The 18,473-nt window shown below is 31.1% G+C and overlaps 1 protein-coding gene across 1 annotated transcript; it reads left to right on the forward strand.

Annotated features, from left to right (window-relative positions):
• The first annotated feature begins 3,590 nt into the window (after positions 1–3,590).
• LOC131628922 (uncharacterized) lies at positions 3,591–7,808 on the forward strand. The gene is made up of 10 exons (XM_058899729.1): positions 3,591–3,748; positions 3,889–4,142; positions 4,393–4,597; positions 4,839–4,929; positions 5,029–5,174; positions 5,905–6,148; positions 6,260–6,364; positions 6,472–6,654; positions 6,764–6,968; positions 7,059–7,808. Exons 2-10 carry the CDS (start codon positions 3,923–3,925, stop codon positions 7,541–7,543), a joined length of 1,884 nt encoding a protein of 627 aa, XP_058755712.1. The 5' UTR covers positions 3,591–3,748; positions 3,889–3,922; the 3' UTR covers positions 7,544–7,808.
• Positions 7,809–18,473: the final 10,665 nt, after the last annotated feature.

Genomic DNA, 18,473 nt, shown 5'->3' on the forward strand with positions numbered 1-18,473 from the left:
ACCATGGATGCAAAGGGTGCCTTACACCTTCCCTTTGTATAACCTACCCCCGAACTCAAAATCTTTCAAAGGTCTTTCCTGTTCTTTTTGCCTTTCCAAATTAGATAAAATAAAAGTCGGTTGCGACTCATGCTATCCGCACATTTCGAATAAAGTCAGTTCACCGTATTACAATGATATTTTTTTGTTAATTAAGAAATTGAGTTAGGATTGACTTGGTGCTAAGCTTCAGAGACATTTTGTTGTTGGCTTGGAGGATTGGAATCATAATCCTCTTAGTTACTATCTATAATTTATCTTTTGTTTGTTGAATTTTGTTTGTTTGTTTGATTTTTCTGTTTTGTTGTATGAGTTAAGTATCCCTAATACTCAATTTTAACACAATACTTGCTTATAAAAAAAATACATGAACTTTTCAAAAAAAAAGATTGTCAAAAAAGTCTTGAAAAATAATTGCAATTGAGTAATTTCTAATAAATAATACACATAATTAAGATTAATTTTAATACAAAGAAATTAAAATCTATTTTCAAATATTATTAACAATAATACTTTTTTTTAAAATTGTAATATATTCTTAATCCAAAAATAATATTTGTTTTTCTATAAAAAAATTAGGGTGATGCATTAGTTAAATTAAAAAAAAAACGTCTTTTTTAATAAATAAATATGTAAGATAATAACTATTCAAAATTCCACACCACAAAAATTGGAAGTTGAATTTGAAACAAAGTTAATATTTATTAGTATTTATATATAACAATACTAATATTTATTAATATAAAACTTTTATACTTAATGAATATTGACACAAAAGTTTAAACACCAGCTTCTAAATTTAAAATATATTTAATATGCTTAATGATTTTTGTATTTGTAACATTAAGTTAAATAAGCTTTAATAAAAATCAATATTAGTTCAAAAATGATGTTAGATTTTTCTAAAAAATTTTCTCCAAGTTTTCAACTCACACTTGTTATTCTCACTTCATTTCAATTGTGAAGTCTATCCACGCCGCTTTTTCTCAAACAAATACTTTTTCTCAAACATATGTTTTTTCATCTACATGCACTTGTACCGCCATTATTAACACTCTTCAACAAGACACTTTCTATCCACCACCATGTGAGTATGATTTTTGATACAAGTGAGTCAATTCTTCACTCGAATCAAAGATCTAATACCACTATTAGAACATTTGGGATCAACATGAGAGCATTTTCATTGGCTTTTTCTTTTTATGAGTAACAACATTTTTTTTTATGAGTAACACACATTTGTGAAAGACGTACCTTATATTCACTAAAATTTTCTTATATTTTATTTCTCAAAGTTTCCAATTCACACATGTTATTATTAAAAAAAGAAAAACATCACAAATAAGTACATAGAATATTTCAGAAATGCATATCGAATATAATCCAAATATTATATAGAGATACATCTCCAAAATAAATTTTATTTAAAATAGAGTAACATAAAATAAACAAAAATTAAGGAGATTTTATCTGGGTCCAAAAATACAATAAAGATATTTTTGATTTTCTAAAAATATCGAGTGCAAAGTTGAAAAGGGCATTATCCTATTATTTATTTTAAAACAACTTTAAATTTCTGGCCCATAAAATATCTTTCAATAAAATCAAATTCTAAAAATTAATGATGAAATTATCACTAGAGCAGCCATAAATTTTTTATTGAACCTTGTTTCTCTATTAAGAAAAAAACAATTGAATATTGGGGAAGTGGGAACACCTTTTCCACCGGCGCCTAATAAGCGTGTGTTTCGGTTCAAGACTCTATCAACGAGTCAAAAAGTTTTTTGTTTTTTATATAAAACTTGTCAAAAAGTCTTCAAAAATATATGCATGCAATTCAATAATATCTTATAAATAATATAGTAATTAAGATTAATTTTAATATAATCAAATTAAAATCTATTTTTAAATAATATTAACAATTATACATTTTTTAACAAACAGTAATAATATATTCTTAATAAAAATAAGGGTGATGCTTTAGTTAAAATAAGAAATGGTTTTTTAAATAAATAAATTTGTAAGACGATAACTATTAAAAACTTGCGCTTCACAAAAATGGTAAGTTTCAAATTCAAATTTGAAACAAAGTACTATACAATTTAACAAAATTTTTATTTATTAATTTAATTAGATAAGATAAAGAAAACTTATGCTTAATGAACAACAAAAAAAGGTTTAATCACCAACTTCTAAATTTAAAGTATATCTAATTAAAACAAATTCAAAATTATCCTTATAACTGAGTTTAGTTGGTATTTGTACATTAACATTAAATATAGAAGAATCAATTTAAATCCACAATATCTCATTTTCCTATTAAATAGTGGAATTATCAACAATTAAACTAATTTAAAAGAAAAACAATTTTTTTTATATCTAATCTACTGGACCGTCTAATCTACTATACAAACAATTAATAAAAGATTGATCAATCTGACTATTATGCCTTTAGTTAAAATTTTCTTTACAAACAAAAAAGGGTAATTCGGTAACTAACAAAATCACATATCACTTTTTCAACCTTTCAATAACTAAGCGCCAATTGTCAGCCTCTCATTGGTCCAACTTTTTAACTTTTCAATAACCAACTTTTTCTCCCCAACACACTTATTCTCTCTCTTACTTAAATTTTCAAATTTCATTTTCCCACACTTTCTTACTTTCATTTTATTTTTTTTATTTAATCACAAAAATTATTAATAATTTATTTTTTTTAACTTTAATAAAATTAAATATTTATTTATCTCACGGGTCACTATCAATACAATATTTAATTTATTTTAATCGATCATTGCACACTTTCTCTTTCTTAATTAAAATTTCAAATTTCTCTCAAATTTTCTTCCCACACTTTCTTACTTTCATTTTAATTTTTTTTCTCTATTTATGTATCAACTCTAAAAAAAAATTTATTTTTTAATTTTAATAAAATTAAAAATATTGTAATATCACGGGTCACTATCAACATAATACTTATTTTATTTAATCAATCATTGTTTTTATTAGAGAGATAATATTCTTATTTTTAAATTTTTTTCTTTTCTTCATTTCACGATTTTTTTAAAGATTATTTAATACAATTAAATTCATATGATTATTGTTCATTTTACATTTGTATTTAAATATATTTTATATCGGATAAAATAAAATTATTTTTCACGGGTCATTATCAACAAAATATCTAATTTTTATTTTTAAATGTTAAAATTTCATTTTTTTATCTTCATCTTCCAGATTCTTTTTTTATATATTTATTTAATATAATTAAATTTATATAATATTTTTCATTTGTAATTAAATCATTTATTAAAAATTTATATGTATCTAATTAATTTCGTACAATATTAAATAAATTTACCCGTGCGGAAGCACGGGTATCTTACTAGTTTGGTTTGACGATCAGATATGTTATAGAGTGATTTCAATTACCACTGAATCAATTCATGCACAAGTACAACACAAAAAAAAAAAAAAAAACTTGTTCACTCTGTTCTTGAAAGTTCAAAAATAAAAATAGTAAAAACATTAGTTGCATGGACCCCAGCTTTAGCGTGGAACATTTTCTCTCTCTAGTTTCTCTTTCTATAATTATTTACTATTTAGTACTACTACCTTGTTCTTCCCCCACTACCTTAAAACCACTTCACCAAATTGTTCATTTTTGAATCTAGTTCTTTCTCTTCTCCTTCACTGAGCTCTTTCTGAGGTACAAAACCTTTTCTTTTTCTTTTCAGTTCAATGTTACATTTAAGTTTTGTTTTCTTTAGCTTTCAAATTGCAAGTTTATTGCTCCATTGTACTAACTCTTTGATACATTTGTTGAAATTGGTTTTTTTGTATCTGCAGATTGGTTATATAGTTTGGTTGTTGAGGATTTGAAATGGGGAAATTTTCAATCCCTATTGTGTGTGTTCTGCTGCTGTGCTTTCTTGTTTCATTTTCAGAAGCAGAATATAGAAAGTATAAAGACCCTAAGGTGCCATTGGGTAGAAGAATCAAAGACTTGTTGAGTAGAATGACTCTGGAGGAAAAGATAGGTCAAATGACTCAGCTTGAAAGGAGTGTTGCTACTCCTGAAGCCATGAAGAAGTACTTCATTGGTAAAACAACTCATCACTTTGTTACTCAAATCTGGTTCTCTCTATTGTTTGATTCTGTCATGTTTTCTGAATCTGAGTGTTTGATAGACTTGTGTAAAGGCGGTGTCAGTTTCAAAACATGATCCGTGTCGACTTGTCAGTGTCATGTCTTGTATCTGTATCTATGTTAGGGTTTTATAGTTTTTTTTTATTGTTTTGTGTTAGTGAGGTGATATTATGGATACTTAACACTTATATTATTGATGAGCAGGGAGTGTGCTGAGTGGGGGAGGGAGTGTTCCGGCTCCGAAAGCATCTGCTGAGGCTTGGGTGAAAATGGTGAATCAGATCCAAAATGCAGCTTTATCTACTCCCCTTGGGATACCGATGATTTATGGGATAGATGCTGTTCATGGTCACAATAATGTCTACAATGCTACTATTTTTCCTCACAATGTTGGGCTAGGAGTTACCAGGCAAGTTTAATGCATATGCAGGAATTTGACTAGTCATGAAAAATATAGAATGCATAGTATCATTAAATTCTTATTTGATAATTTGAAACTGGAATGAACTTGTTTTTCCAAATCCTTATAAAGTAATATTGTTGTTAGAACTTGGAAGTTTCTGTATTTGAAGATGTAAATCTTTTTTTATAAACCACGAACCCAGAATTTTTTTGCTTTTATTGTAATGGGATCTATTGTTTATCATCAGGGATCCGGTGCTAATAAAAAAGATTGGAGAAGCAACTGCCCTTGAAGTTAGAGCTACAGGAATTCCTTATGCCTTCGCTCCATGTATTGCGGTAAGGAAGCGGTATTTCAATATAGTGTTGTTTGAATTGAATCTCATATAACATTGATCAAGTTTGCTGATATGTTGATGGACTATTAATTAACGACAGGTTTGCAGAGATCCAAGGTGGGGACGTTGCTACGAAAGTTACAGTGAAGATCCTCAGATTGTTCGAACTATGACTGAAATTATACCTGGTCTACAAGGAGATATTCCTGGAAAATTCAGGAAGGGAACTCCCTTTGTTGCTGGAAAGTAAGATTCTTGTATCAAGTTTTGTTCTAAAAAGAAAATTTTATGGTCCTTAGTTTTGAAGTTCTATGGTTAGGCATTTTCTATGAAGGGCTTTTGAACATCCATACCTAAAGTTTCTTAGTTATAAATTATACTTTTCCTTAATTATTTACTGTAGATAAAGGTTATGTTCCATTGAATTTTGCATTCATAAAAATAAAAGGGGGAATAAAAAGAAATAGAAAATATGGTGAGTCCAAAAGCTGCTTTTTGAATGGTCCTATACCATTATGATGGTCCTACACATTTGTTTTTTCTGATCATGTGGATGGTTGGGCTCGCCACCTTTTGCATCCAAATGGCTGTACTATCTAAAATGTGAACACGCGCACTCATACACACACACACGCACATACAAAGACACTAACTGTTAAACTATATATTAGAAACTTTATTACTCAAGAAGTCTTTGTAACACAAATAAAGCATGCATGTTGTCCTTATAACACATAATCCATAAAACTAAATAGTACGTTAAGGTTATATATTATGCAGATTTGATTGTCTTTAATCAATCATTTTATCCTCTAATTTGGATACAAGATGTTTAAATTAATGTTTTTGTGTCTTCTTTTTTTAATACAAAATTTCCAATTTTTATATTAAGATTAATCATGAATACCAGCTCATGTATTATATGAATCCATAGACCTGAAAAAAATGGCCCTTTATTTGAATTACTTCGACCCAGGAACAAGGTTGCAGCCTGTGCCAAGCACTTTGTGGGAGATGGTGGCACCAACAAGGGTATCAACGAGAACAATACTTTGATAAACTACAAAGGATTGCTTGGAATTCACATGCCGGCATACTATGACTCTGTTATCAAGGGTGTTGCAACAGTTATGATCTCTTACAGTAGCTGGAATGGGAAAAAGATGCATGCTAACCGGGATCTTGTCACTGGTTACCTCAAGAACAAACTGCGGTTCAGGGTAATGAAATTTATCGACATCCTTTTCTAATGTAAAAAAATTGGACTTGTATTTAAAAGAAATACGGATGTAAATAGTTACATATCATGTAACTTTTCTTCCATATTTCAGGGTTTTGTCATATCAGATTGGCAGGGCATTGACAGGATTACATCTCCTCCTCATGCTAACTATTCATACTCTGTTGAAGCTGGTGTTAGTGCTGGAATTGATATGGTAAATATTTTGTTCGCTTCAAGTAAATAAAGACAAAAAAGAGTTTTTATAGTCTAAGAGTTTAGTATTTTGAAATTACTTTCTATTTAAGTTCTCATTGTTTGCAGATTATGGTTCCCTATAACTTTACCGAGTTCATTGATGACCTGACCTATCAAGTAAAGAACAATATTATCCCAGTGAGCAGGATTGATGATGCCGTGGCAAGAATTTTAAGAGTAAAATTTACCATGGGCCTTTTTGAAAATCCACTTGCTGATCTAAGCCTCGCAAACCAATTGGGTAGCAAGGTGCATTTTCTTATCAATATCATTTGAAAATCCATGTGCAATATGCTTCATGTATTTCTTTCAAATGAAAAGAGTTTGTTTTATACATCGCATATTATTTCTTAAACAGGAACATAGGGAGTTAGCAAGAGAAGCTGTTCGGAAATCCCTAGTATTGTTAAAGAATGGTAAATCTGCTAATAAGCCACTGCTTCCCCTTCCCAAGAAAGCTTCAAACATATTGGTTGCAGGAAGTCATGCTGATAATTTGGGTAATCAGTGTGGTGGATGGACAATTACTTGGCAAGGGCTTACTGGTAGTGATCTTACGTCCGGTATGTCAAAACATTTCATTTCAGTCTCTATCGTAGCTTCCTTTTTAGAAAAATTACAGAACATCTAATAGAGTTAATATTTGATGACAGGTACAACCATCCTTGATGCCATTAAGCAAACAGTTGATCCTGCAACCAAAGTTGTCTACAATGAAAATCCTGATGCTAATTTTATCAAGTCAAACAAATTTTCCTATGCTATAGTCATTGTGGGAGAACCTCCTTATGCTGAAACATTTGGTGACAGTTTGAATCTAACCATAGCTGAGCCAGGTCCAAGCACCATCACCAATGTATGTGGCTACATTCAATGTGTAGTTGTTCTTGTCACTGGGCGCCCGGTTGTGATTCAGCCATATCTATCGAAAATTGATGCACTTGTAGCTGCATGGCTTCCTGGCACTGAAGGCCAAGGTGTTGCCGATGTTCTCTATGGTGACTTTGCATTCACTGGCAAGCTGGCAAGGACGTGGTTCAAGACAGTTGACCAGCTACCGATGAATGTTGGTGATAAACATTATGATCCTCTATTTCCATTTGGATTCGGTTTGACTACAAACCTTACCAAGTATTGAAACCTCATATAACATGTTCAAGATCACTAAGGTCCTTGAAAGTGTTGAGTGGTGAGTTATTAGATCATGTTTACCTTTCTAATGCTATTATGAGATTCAACACTAGAATAGAAACCTGAGTGTTGAATGGTGAGTTATTAGATTATGTTTACCTTTCTAATGCTATTATGAGATTCAACACTAGAATATAAACATGTAATTTTCTTTGGGTTGAATCTTTTCATAAGAAACGATTCTTGCCGTTGAAGGAACTTGGTTTTGAAAATTGATATTTGTTCAGTCTATAGCAAGACTCATTGCTGCAATGAAAAATTTCTGAATAAAATTAGGAAGATTTCTGAAAAGTAAAAGTCCCCAGAAGCAATAGTAAGATGTTGTCTTGTCATTTTGATTGGGAAGCAAGAGAATTAGACGTTTTGAAGTTATTCATGGACATCTTACACATTGTGATAATAGGATCCTTTGATCATGAATGAAAATAAAATCCTACAAAATTTGAGCTCTTTTATTGTTGATAAAGGTCACAATTTGCAACATTATATAATGCACAAGAGTATCATCAATAAAAACACAACAGTTAATTAATACCAACAAAAACAGGGCACAAACACAACTTTATGTTACCAAATAACATTCCACTATACCATGAGATACTTCTGAATGAATGAAAGCTTTGATGTTGTCTTTTATCTTTGGTTGAGAAACAGACGTTTTGATTCTTCTAGCATGTGCTTCAATAAAAGACCTGTACAATGTATTGTTTCAACAAAATGTTATTGCAATTTATCTGGTATACTTTTCTGGAATATATCACAAGCATTTCAAAGAATCAACTTAGTTATTAGTAGGAAGTAGGTGAAGATTTATACCGATTGAACATTCACAAGAAGATTTATCATTCAAATCCTCCACCTCTTCTATTGGAGGAATAGTTGTTGCCGGTCATCTTCATTTTCATCATTAGAGCATTTAGAGTGTTGAATGTTGATCAGAATCATCAGAGAGAGTTGAGCAATTGGGTGGTAGTTCAACAATTTCAACTCTACTAATACTTTTACCATTCAGTCCCAAACTATGCTCCAAGCCATATACAGGGATGGCCTCACAACCCCTGGTCCCCTTTGTTGACCACACTTTCTCTTTACTGTCATAATAATTGAATTCAAATGAAAGGTTGTAGTGATCACCTCCATTTTCACTCCCCACTTTCACCAATTTAGAGATATCAGATAGAAAATATGTATTTTGAGTAAAACTGTTGTATATTAACATATGAAATTATATATATATATATATATATATATATATATATATATATATATATATATATATATATATATATATATATATATATATATATATATATATATATATATATATATATATATATATATATATATAATAAAAAAGCTAGATGAGAACTTTGGCAAGTCTGCCAAGTGTCATCATTTTAGGTCCCATACTATTTTAAAACTTTCTATTTCAAGTAATATTTCTGTTTCTGTGTTAAATATTGAATTCTTATATTTCTTTATTTTATTTAATTAATTCCACGTGAGATACACCTAACCCCTTCATATGCTGTCTATTGATATTCATTCCCTCTTTCCCAAATTTTCTCTCTTCCACGCCGCCGCACAATAGCAGCCCACAATTTATGGTTGTTTTTCCAAATTCATGAACGATTCATCTTCCTTCTCAACAACCCATTACTATGCGACGTTTCAATTCAAAAAAATTGCATTCACGATGCAATTTCTTTGTTTTTTCAAGGTTTGCATCATCAATTTTAATTTCAAGATTTTTTCTTTCAACTATTTGGATTGACTGCTTATTCTACATGTATAAATATGACCTAACTCATTTCCAGTTCTTCATCCCTTTCGATCCGTTTTTATTTTTTCTTACGATTACGATTTTGCATTCGCGATTTTGCCTTCATTTACTATAGGGTAATATTGGATATGAAATTTTTATCTTTCATCACTTTTGTTTTAATGAATTTTTCTTCTCAAATGAAATGTTTTTTATCGTTAATTGTTCTTCATTCAACTTACATCTCTTAGGGTATTAGTAAGTTTGTGTTGTCATACATGTCAAAGCTTGCATTTGGATCTGGTTTTTTATGCTGGTTTTTTCCTTTACCTACTCCATTGGAGTCATTGCTTAACCTCTCTTTAAAAGTTATGAACTTTTAATTTATTCTATTAATTGATGTATGTACATGTATTGTTAGAGAATTTTGGTTCTCTACTTGAGAATATCATTTTGTTGCAGAAACTAACTGCATTTTGTTCCTTCTTATTAGGAAGATCCTAAAGTCCCACATTGGTTGGAGATAGAGCATTGAAAGAGTATATATAGAGGGACACTCCTCACCTTACCAACTGGTTTTGCAAGGATGAGTTAGGTCAAACTCTAATATAGTATCAGAGCCTATCGATCGGACCATGGGCCGCCCACCATTAATATCTACGCACCAAGACCAAAAGAGTGCTGGGCGTGAGGGGGTGTATTAGGAAGATCCTAAAGTATATATAGAGGGACACTCCTCACCTTACCAACCGATTTTGTAAGAATGAGTTATTGGTTGGAGATAGAGCATTGAAAGAGTATATATAGAGGGACACTCCTCACCTTACCAACCGGTTTTGTAAGAATGAGTTAGGTCAAACTGTAATACTTCTAAGAATACATGTACAACAAATCTATCAATTCAAAATGATTTCTTTCTTTTCGAAGTTATGATATCTTTGTTAAATGGTTTAAAGGATTTTGTGACACTTGGTTTTGATCAGGCTTACTCTGTTGAAGCAATTAATTTCTTTGTAGCATCAAGCCTTGGTTTGTTTAATGTGGTGGCAATGACAATTACTGTTAACATACCCGCATATCTCTTCTCGCTATCTTCTCTGTTTTTCATCAGTTTGTGGGCATATTTGATTTGATGATATACTTCTAAAGAGAGTTATTGTTGTTCTCTTTTACTATTTGATTATGTTAATTATATATGATGATATATAGGAATAGGAAATCGTTTCCTCTAGATTTCATCGGGCACTAGGAATTTCTTTCCTTTAAGGATTTTATTGGGCACCGATATTTATTATTGGAACCATATTTTTTCCAGACTGTAAGATATTTTCGAAGGAATTCGAGCAGTACAATTAGGGATGGCAAAAATATCCATATCCGTGGATATTCACGGATAAAATTCGTCATGGATATGGGGCGGATAATTTAATAGATATCCACGGATAAATTAAATGGATATTTCAATACCCGTTTATTAATGGATATGGATATGGATTTAATGTTATTGTGCCCGCGGATATCCATATCCGTTAATAAATTATAAAAATTACTTAAATATTATTAGTTTTTATATATAAAAGTTTTCTTTGAAGAAAACATATATTTGTTTTTTTGTTAAAAATAAATGTATGGAATATTATGCTTTGGTGACAATGAAGAAAGAAATTAATTTGATAAAATTTTGTTGTTAAAATGTAAGAAATTTGTATGATGTTATGTAATAATAATATCTCGTGCCATTAAAAGAAACTGAATTTTTTTTTTCAAAATATAATTTTAGAAAAATAGTATTATCCATGGATATCTGTAAATATCCGCGGATAACATAAAACCCGTAGATTACCCATTAGCGGATATCTGCACGAATATGGAACGGATATGGATATCATATTTATCCAACGGGGCGGACACGGATATCATACTATCCGTCCCCATGGATATCCATTTACATCCCTAAGTACAATTTAGTCGTTGTTTCTAACAATGTACTATTTTCCTATGATTTTTATCATTGGTGTTATAGGCCCTAAAAGTTGGTTGTTAATGTGGCTGTTGAGATTTACCACTACCATATGCCAGAACTGGTCATTTTTTTATTTGTGTACTTTTTCAATTATCTTTTGATTATCTGACCTGCCAGGATTAATTAAGCAAGATTATGTAGAAAACTTTTCATTTCGTAGAATAAACAGCGTGGTTGAGGCTTTTGTTTTCTATTAATATTTTATTTGGCAAATTTGGCAAAGTCTCTATACGTTATTCGGTAAATTGTCCAAAATCTGCAATATGACAACAATTGTTCTAATCATGAATATTACGTTGGTTGTGTCATATGTTTATCCTCACTGTTTCTAGATTTTAATATGAAGATCTCCATCTGTATATATAAATACTTAGTTGTTATTATTTAAACTATGCAATTTAAGTGCATTTGTCATTACAAGTTCTTTTGTAAGCGTTTAGTTTAGTGGTTTGTGTGATTTCTCCATGGTTTGTTCATTGTGAATCATTGAGATTTTGAACATGTTGGTTTGGTGCATGAGTGCATCCTTCTGTTATTATTTCAGGAGCTTGCTTTACTGTACTATAGTAAATATGGTGTTGATATATTATCAGACGAACGGAAAAAAAACGTATTGCAATTATTTCACATAGTGTTGTAGAAATAAAAACATTGATTGATAACCTTAAATAGTTTTTTTTTTTATCACATAACCTTAAATAGTTATAACCTTCAATATTAACAATTCCGAAACAATCTTTTCTTATATGACAAGTTATAATTATATTTCAAATAGTTCAACAATAACTTTCTTATTTAATGTTGATAATTTTTTCAGTAGTATTAAGAATGTATTTGATGTTCAGTTAATTCAAGACTGCATATTCAGAATCTTTTTGGATTTTTAATACCCAAGATAATAATCGAGAATATAATATAAATTAAATTTCAGTGATTCTTAATTCCCGAATTAATAGCTGAGAATATCATATATAGCAAAATTTTGAAATGAATCCTTCAATGTCAATTTTGATAGATAAAAACATGCAGTGAATTATGAATCTATTTTTCTGCAATGTAGTTTCTTAAAAACATACTTCATAGTTGCCTCGAGTCGAGTTTTGATTGGGTGATCTATGATAAATTCTTTTTATATTTCAAGATATGTGCATCTTATTTTATCTTCATCTTTTGAGGTTGATTTTTTCTTGAAGTTTGATTTGGTACTTCTTGAGGTTTGATTTGGCGATGTTACCGAGTTCATTTGGGTTTTAGTTTTGGGCTGGTAAAAGTCTAATAAGATTTGCTCAATCTTTAGGTCTAAGAGCGTGCAAAGTACTTACATACAAGTGAATTATCATTCTTGGATAATGTACAAAAACACGATTTCTTTCCATTTCAACCGTTGATCTACATCTACAGGTAGCTTGCATTCACGCCAGACAAATTGGAGTTAGTTATAACCGTCTCCACTATATAAGCATGATTCTGTGTCACAACCAGATATTTCTTTACTCATATTTATAAAGTTCCATCTCATTCATTTACTAAAGGAGAATCAGGCTGATAGAAACCTATCAATGGAAACAATGGAGAAAGGAATCCTCACACCAAATAGATGCCTAGGCCATTTTACATATAAGTGAAACATGCCTGCCTTTGGGTAATATACAATTAATTTTTTTTTAAATCTATTTTTATTTAGTTCCAATTCAAAATACTTTTTTAATTTTATTTGTAAATTTGTGTTGTTATGAATTTTTTAATTGTATTTAGAGTAATGATATTTTTCCTTTTTTAATTTTTTAAATATCATTTATTTTAAAATTGAAGATATAATAAATCCCATTAAAATTCATTAAAAAGGGATAAAATCAAATCACTCAATAATAAATGTCAAATTTTTGAAATATTATCGATTTTAATAAATATTTGTGAAAAATTATCGACCATTTTTTAAAAATTCATTAATATGAAACGGGATAAATGATTCTCATGTTTTGAAATAGTGTTATTTAATTTTTATCGACGGAAACAAATTTATTATTGATTCAAATATTTTTATAAATAATGGCAAAATAAAAATAATATTAAAAAAGGATAAAATCAAATCAATCAATAATAAATGTCCAATTTTTGAAATACTATCGACCATTTGAATAAACATTTGTGAAAAATTATCGACCATTTTTTTAAAATTCACTAATTTGAAACGGGAAATATTATGGACCATTTTAATAAACATTTGTGAAAAATTATCAACCATTTTTTTAAAATTCATTAATATGAAACGGGACAAATGATTCTCATGTTTTGAAATAGTGTTATTTAATTTTTATCGACGTAAACAAATCTATTATTGATTCAAATGTTTTTATAAATAATGGCAAAACAAAAATAATATTGATAAACGAAAAAATACACTATTGATTCAAATATTTTTATATACAGATAAATTATAGGTATGTTTTTATTATCTCATTTAAAAAATAATAACTTTTTTTAGAAATAATTTTGTCTTTCATTTCATTTTTACTACAAATGCGCATAAGATACCAACTATAGAAAATAAATTTTGATCAAATCATAAAATAATTTAAAATTATATCAATTGATTTCTGTAATAGATAATAACCTCAACTAATTTAGGGTTCTGAAAAAACTTTTTTCTTTAAGAATTATTATCTTTACAAACTAATTTTAAGTTATTTAAAAAAAATTTATTTGACATTTTAAATCTTATAAATTATTCCAAACATGGAATAATAAAACTAAGTTGTTTTTCTAAAACTAAATCTCTTCAAATCATAACATACTATAAAAATTTAAACTTTTAATTTCTATAATTTCTTTGACGAGATTCTAATCTTTATCATTTTTTTCACAAAAATCTATAAATATATAAGTTTTATAAATTAAAATTGATTTCATATAGGTTGTTTCTGAGAAATGAATGTTATATTTAAAATGAGATTTTATTTATTTATGTCATATCGAACAACTTTAAAATAAAAATTTCATTTTAATTTCTTAATTAATATTAAATGGTGTTTTATATACTAAATGATTTTTTTGGTAACTTACAAAAAAAATTAACAAATACTATTCTTTTTCAATTAGCATCATAATTTAAAAATTCAAAAATTATTTTACAATTAAATAAATTAAATTTTTAAGTAATAAAAATATTTTTATAAACAAAATATAATTTACTATTAAAAAAAAATTATGTGCAACTAATAACATGGACATATTATAATGTTAATATAACTTTATTTGTAAATTATAAATAATTACATGATAATTACAGACAGCATAACCTAACATTAAGGGATTATGTAATAATGAGATTAAGTCTAACCCCCCTCAAATTGATGGTGAGTGAATTACCCCAAGTTTGTCTCTGAGTTGATTGAAATGTGTATGGCTCAATGGCTTGGTGAGACAGTAAACTATTTGATCAGCTGTGGGAACATATTGACGCAGTCGGAAGCCGCTCAAAGGAATAGCAAGCGCTAAACCTTAAATGAAAACAGGGTTGCAAGCGCAAACCCTATAGATAAGCTCTGGAGTCCACCAGGAATAAAGAAAACTTTGGATTCTATTATAATAAAAGAGATAATCCTTATGGCTATGCCAAAGGTCTTTAAATACAGAAAACAAATAAACCATATTGGGCCTTATGGGCCTTTAATCCAAAACAAAATTAAATAAAACAAATAAAATAAAAATTGCTTAAATATTAAAACTAAAATTGCTTAAATATTAAAATGCTTTCTAACGTGCGATTTCTTCTTTGATACGCATTATCCTCCTACATCAGTCTCCTTCACTTCTGAAGAACTCGACCCCGAGTTCTCTTCTTGACAAAGAACCTCATCTGGCAGCTTGTTATAACTGTAAGTACCAACTGAAAACCTCTCCTTACGCCGAAACGCCATCGCATCTTCTCCCACATTGAAAACTTTAACTTCCATGTGTTTATCTCGCATAGGAGGCAAATCATTTTCCAGCTCATTTGTAGTCAACTCCTTGAAATCCTTTAGGATCCCTAGCAGTTCTTCTGGAATTGTTTCCTCCTTTACAACATTCATCAACCCTTTGATCACCATTGGACAAAAACATTTTACGGCCTCATCAAGCTCCTTTTCACTTTGCATCATCATCAAAAATCTAGGATTCTTTCCTCCTGGATTCTTATCAAAGTGCAAAACAGGAGTCATAGCAATTTTATGTGTGCCCCATGTAAACATCATCACGTTATCCCGTCCTCGATAAGTGATATCATTATCAAACTGCCAAGGTCTACCAAGTAAAATATGACAAACATCCATATCAAGAATATCACAAAGTACCTCTTCTCTATAATGTTTTCCGATGGAAATAGGAACTCTGCAGGTTAGTGTTACTCAAACTTGGGAGCCCTTACTTACCCAACCGAGGTTGTACGGCTTCTCATGTGGTTTTATGGACAACTTCAAATAATCTACCAATTTTTTCGACACCAAATTCTCCATGCTGCCACTATCCACAATTAGATTACTCACTTTGTTCTCGATAGAACAACGTGTCTTGAACAAATTCTTGCGCTGCCCTTCGCCTTTGGATGCTAGTAACATTCGCTGCAACACAAAATTTACCCTCTCATCAGATTCTTCCACCGCAAACTCAACATCGACATACTCATCGTTCTTAACTGTAAAATCTTCTCTTTCCTCATCTTCCTCCCTTTCTTCCATAACAGCAGCGACTGTTCTTGTTGGACAAACATTTGATTTGTGGCCTCTTCCGTTACAACGATAACATGTGTCTATAGCGGGTCTAGCATTTGGATTATTTGGCCTCTGAATTGGTGCTTTACCATGCTGTACACTGCTAGAGCTGCTAGCCCCCTTATTCTCAAGATTGGAATCCCGGGGTGTTGCATTCTTTTCCTTGTCACCAGCTGATTCCCAGTTACTTTGGGGTGAATACCTTTCAATAGACAAGAAATTTCGATGGGATTTCTCCATCAATTCCGCCTTCAAAGCCAAACCGGATGCTTCAGCTACAGTCTATACAGTCTGTAAACCCATATTCTCCTGCAAGGATCCCTTTAGACCACTGGTGTATCGAGCCACTTTCTGGCTTTCTGATTCTCCTAACTCATTGCACTCAGAAAACCTCAGAAACTCAGCTGTGTATTCAGTCACGGTTCTCTTGCCCTGAACACACTCGATGTACATCTTATAAAGAATCTTCTCACAATCCTCCAGTAAAAACCGCTCCAGCATCAAATGTTTCATTCTTCTCCAAGTTCTGACCGGCCCCTTTCTTTGTCTCTGCCTTTGAACAACAAGTTTATCCCACCAGACAGCTGCAGTACTTTTAAGCCTGATTGTAACCATCTTGACTTGCTTCTTCTCAGGGACACCCATAACATCGAAGAACCTGTCGACGTCGATCTGTCAATCAAGAAACTCCTCTACTCCCATAGTTCCGTAGAACAATGGAATATCATCCTTCACTCGATAGTCATGGTTGTTTCGTAGATTCCCACAACTATCCTCTTCATCGTGAGGTTCTTCTTCATCAGAATTCGAATCTTCGACACAGTTTCCACCCCGTAGAACCCTAATCGGTTCCCCTCTCATGTCTCTTCGCCGATTCCCATTGTTGGCGTTGTTCGCCTGATTTGCTAAATTCGCCATCTGTTCAGTCAAAGCAGTTAGAGCCACGGTAAAAGCCGTGGTAATTCCCTCAAGATCTGCTTTGGTCATCAGTTGATCCGCCATAGTTGTCAAGCTACGAAAAGAATAGGAGAAAACCTGCTCTGATGCCAACTGACGCAGTCGGAAGCCGCTCAAAGGAATAGCAAGCGCTAAACCTTAAATGAAAATAGGGTTGCAAGCGCAAACCCTATAGATAAGCTCTGGAGTCCACCGGGAATAAAGAAAACTTTGGATTCTATTATAATAAAAGAGATAATCCTTATGGCTATGCCAAAGGTCTTTAAATACAGAAAACAAATAAACCCTATTGGGCCTTATGGGCCTTTAATCCAAAACAAAATTAAATAAAACAAATAAAATAAAAATTGCTTACATATTAAAACTAAAATTGCTTAAATATTAAAATGCTTTCTAACGTGCAATTTCTTCTTTGATACGCATAATCCTCCTACCAACTGACGCAGTCGGAAGCCGCTCAAAGGAATAGCAAACGCTAAACCTTAAATGAAAACAGGGTTGTAAGCGCAAACCCTATAGATAAGCTCTGGAGTCCACCAGGAATAAAGAAAACTTTGGATTCTATTATAATAAAAGAGATAATCCTTATGGCTATGCCAGAGGTCTTTAAATACAGAAAACAAATAAACCCTATTGGGCCTTATGGGCCTTTAATCCAAAACAAAATTAAATAAAACAAATAAAATAAAAATTGCTTAAATATTAAAACTAAAATTGCTTAAATATTAAAATGCTTTCTAACGTGCGATTTCTTCTTTGATACGCATAATCCTCCTACATCACATATGCTACAACAATTTCATTATGCAACACTTGGTCTCTAATGTAATGGACATCTAGCTCAATGTGTTTTTATCGTGCATGCATAACTGGATTTGATGCTAAGGCCTTGTCACTTAAGTTATCTCACCATAAAATAGGCTTTCTAGGTAAAGGAACTTTGAGCTCAACTAGAAGTGATCTAGTCCATGCTATCTCTGCAGCTAAGTCTGCTAAGGCTCTGTACTCTGACTCTATGCTTGATCTAGAGACTACTTTTTGCTTTCATGAGGACTAAGAGACTAGGGTTTCACCAAGGAAGACACACTGACCAGCCATGGATTTTCTGTCATCAACACTGGTGGCCCAATCTACATTTGAGAAGTCAGTGATACCCAAACCAGTGGATGGTTTAATGTGCAAGCAGTGACTGACAGTGCCCTGAAGGTATATCAGAATCCTTTTAATTCCTTGCCAATGATCAACTGTGGGTGGGCCCATGTACTGACTGAGTTTATTTATGGAGAAAGCTATGTCAGGCCTTGTGTGTGTCAGGTACTGTAATCCTCCTATGGCTTGCCTGAACACAGTTGGATCTTGCATTTTCTCTCCCTTAACTGTGAAT

This window comes from Vicia villosa, unplaced genomic scaffold (genome assembly GCF_029867415.1).
Source record: "Vicia villosa cultivar HV-30 ecotype Madison, WI unplaced genomic scaffold, Vvil1.0 ctg.000493F_1_1, whole genome shotgun sequence".
Lineage (NCBI taxonomy): Eukaryota > Viridiplantae > Streptophyta > Magnoliopsida > Fabales > Fabaceae > Vicia > Vicia villosa.

Coding starts and splice junctions, on each gene's coding strand:
- LOC131628922 (XM_058899729.1), top strand. CDS start 3,923: ATGGGGAAATTTTCAATCCCTATTGTGTGTGTTCTGCTGCTGTGCTTT. Junction 4,930..5,028: donor CCTTCGCTCCATGTATTGCG/GTAAGGAAGCGG, acceptor AATTAACGACAG/GTTTGCAGAGATCCAAGGTG. Junction 5,175..5,904: donor ACTCCCTTTGTTGCTGGAAA/GTAAGATTCTTG, acceptor ACTTCGACCCAG/GAACAAGGTTGCAGCCTGTG.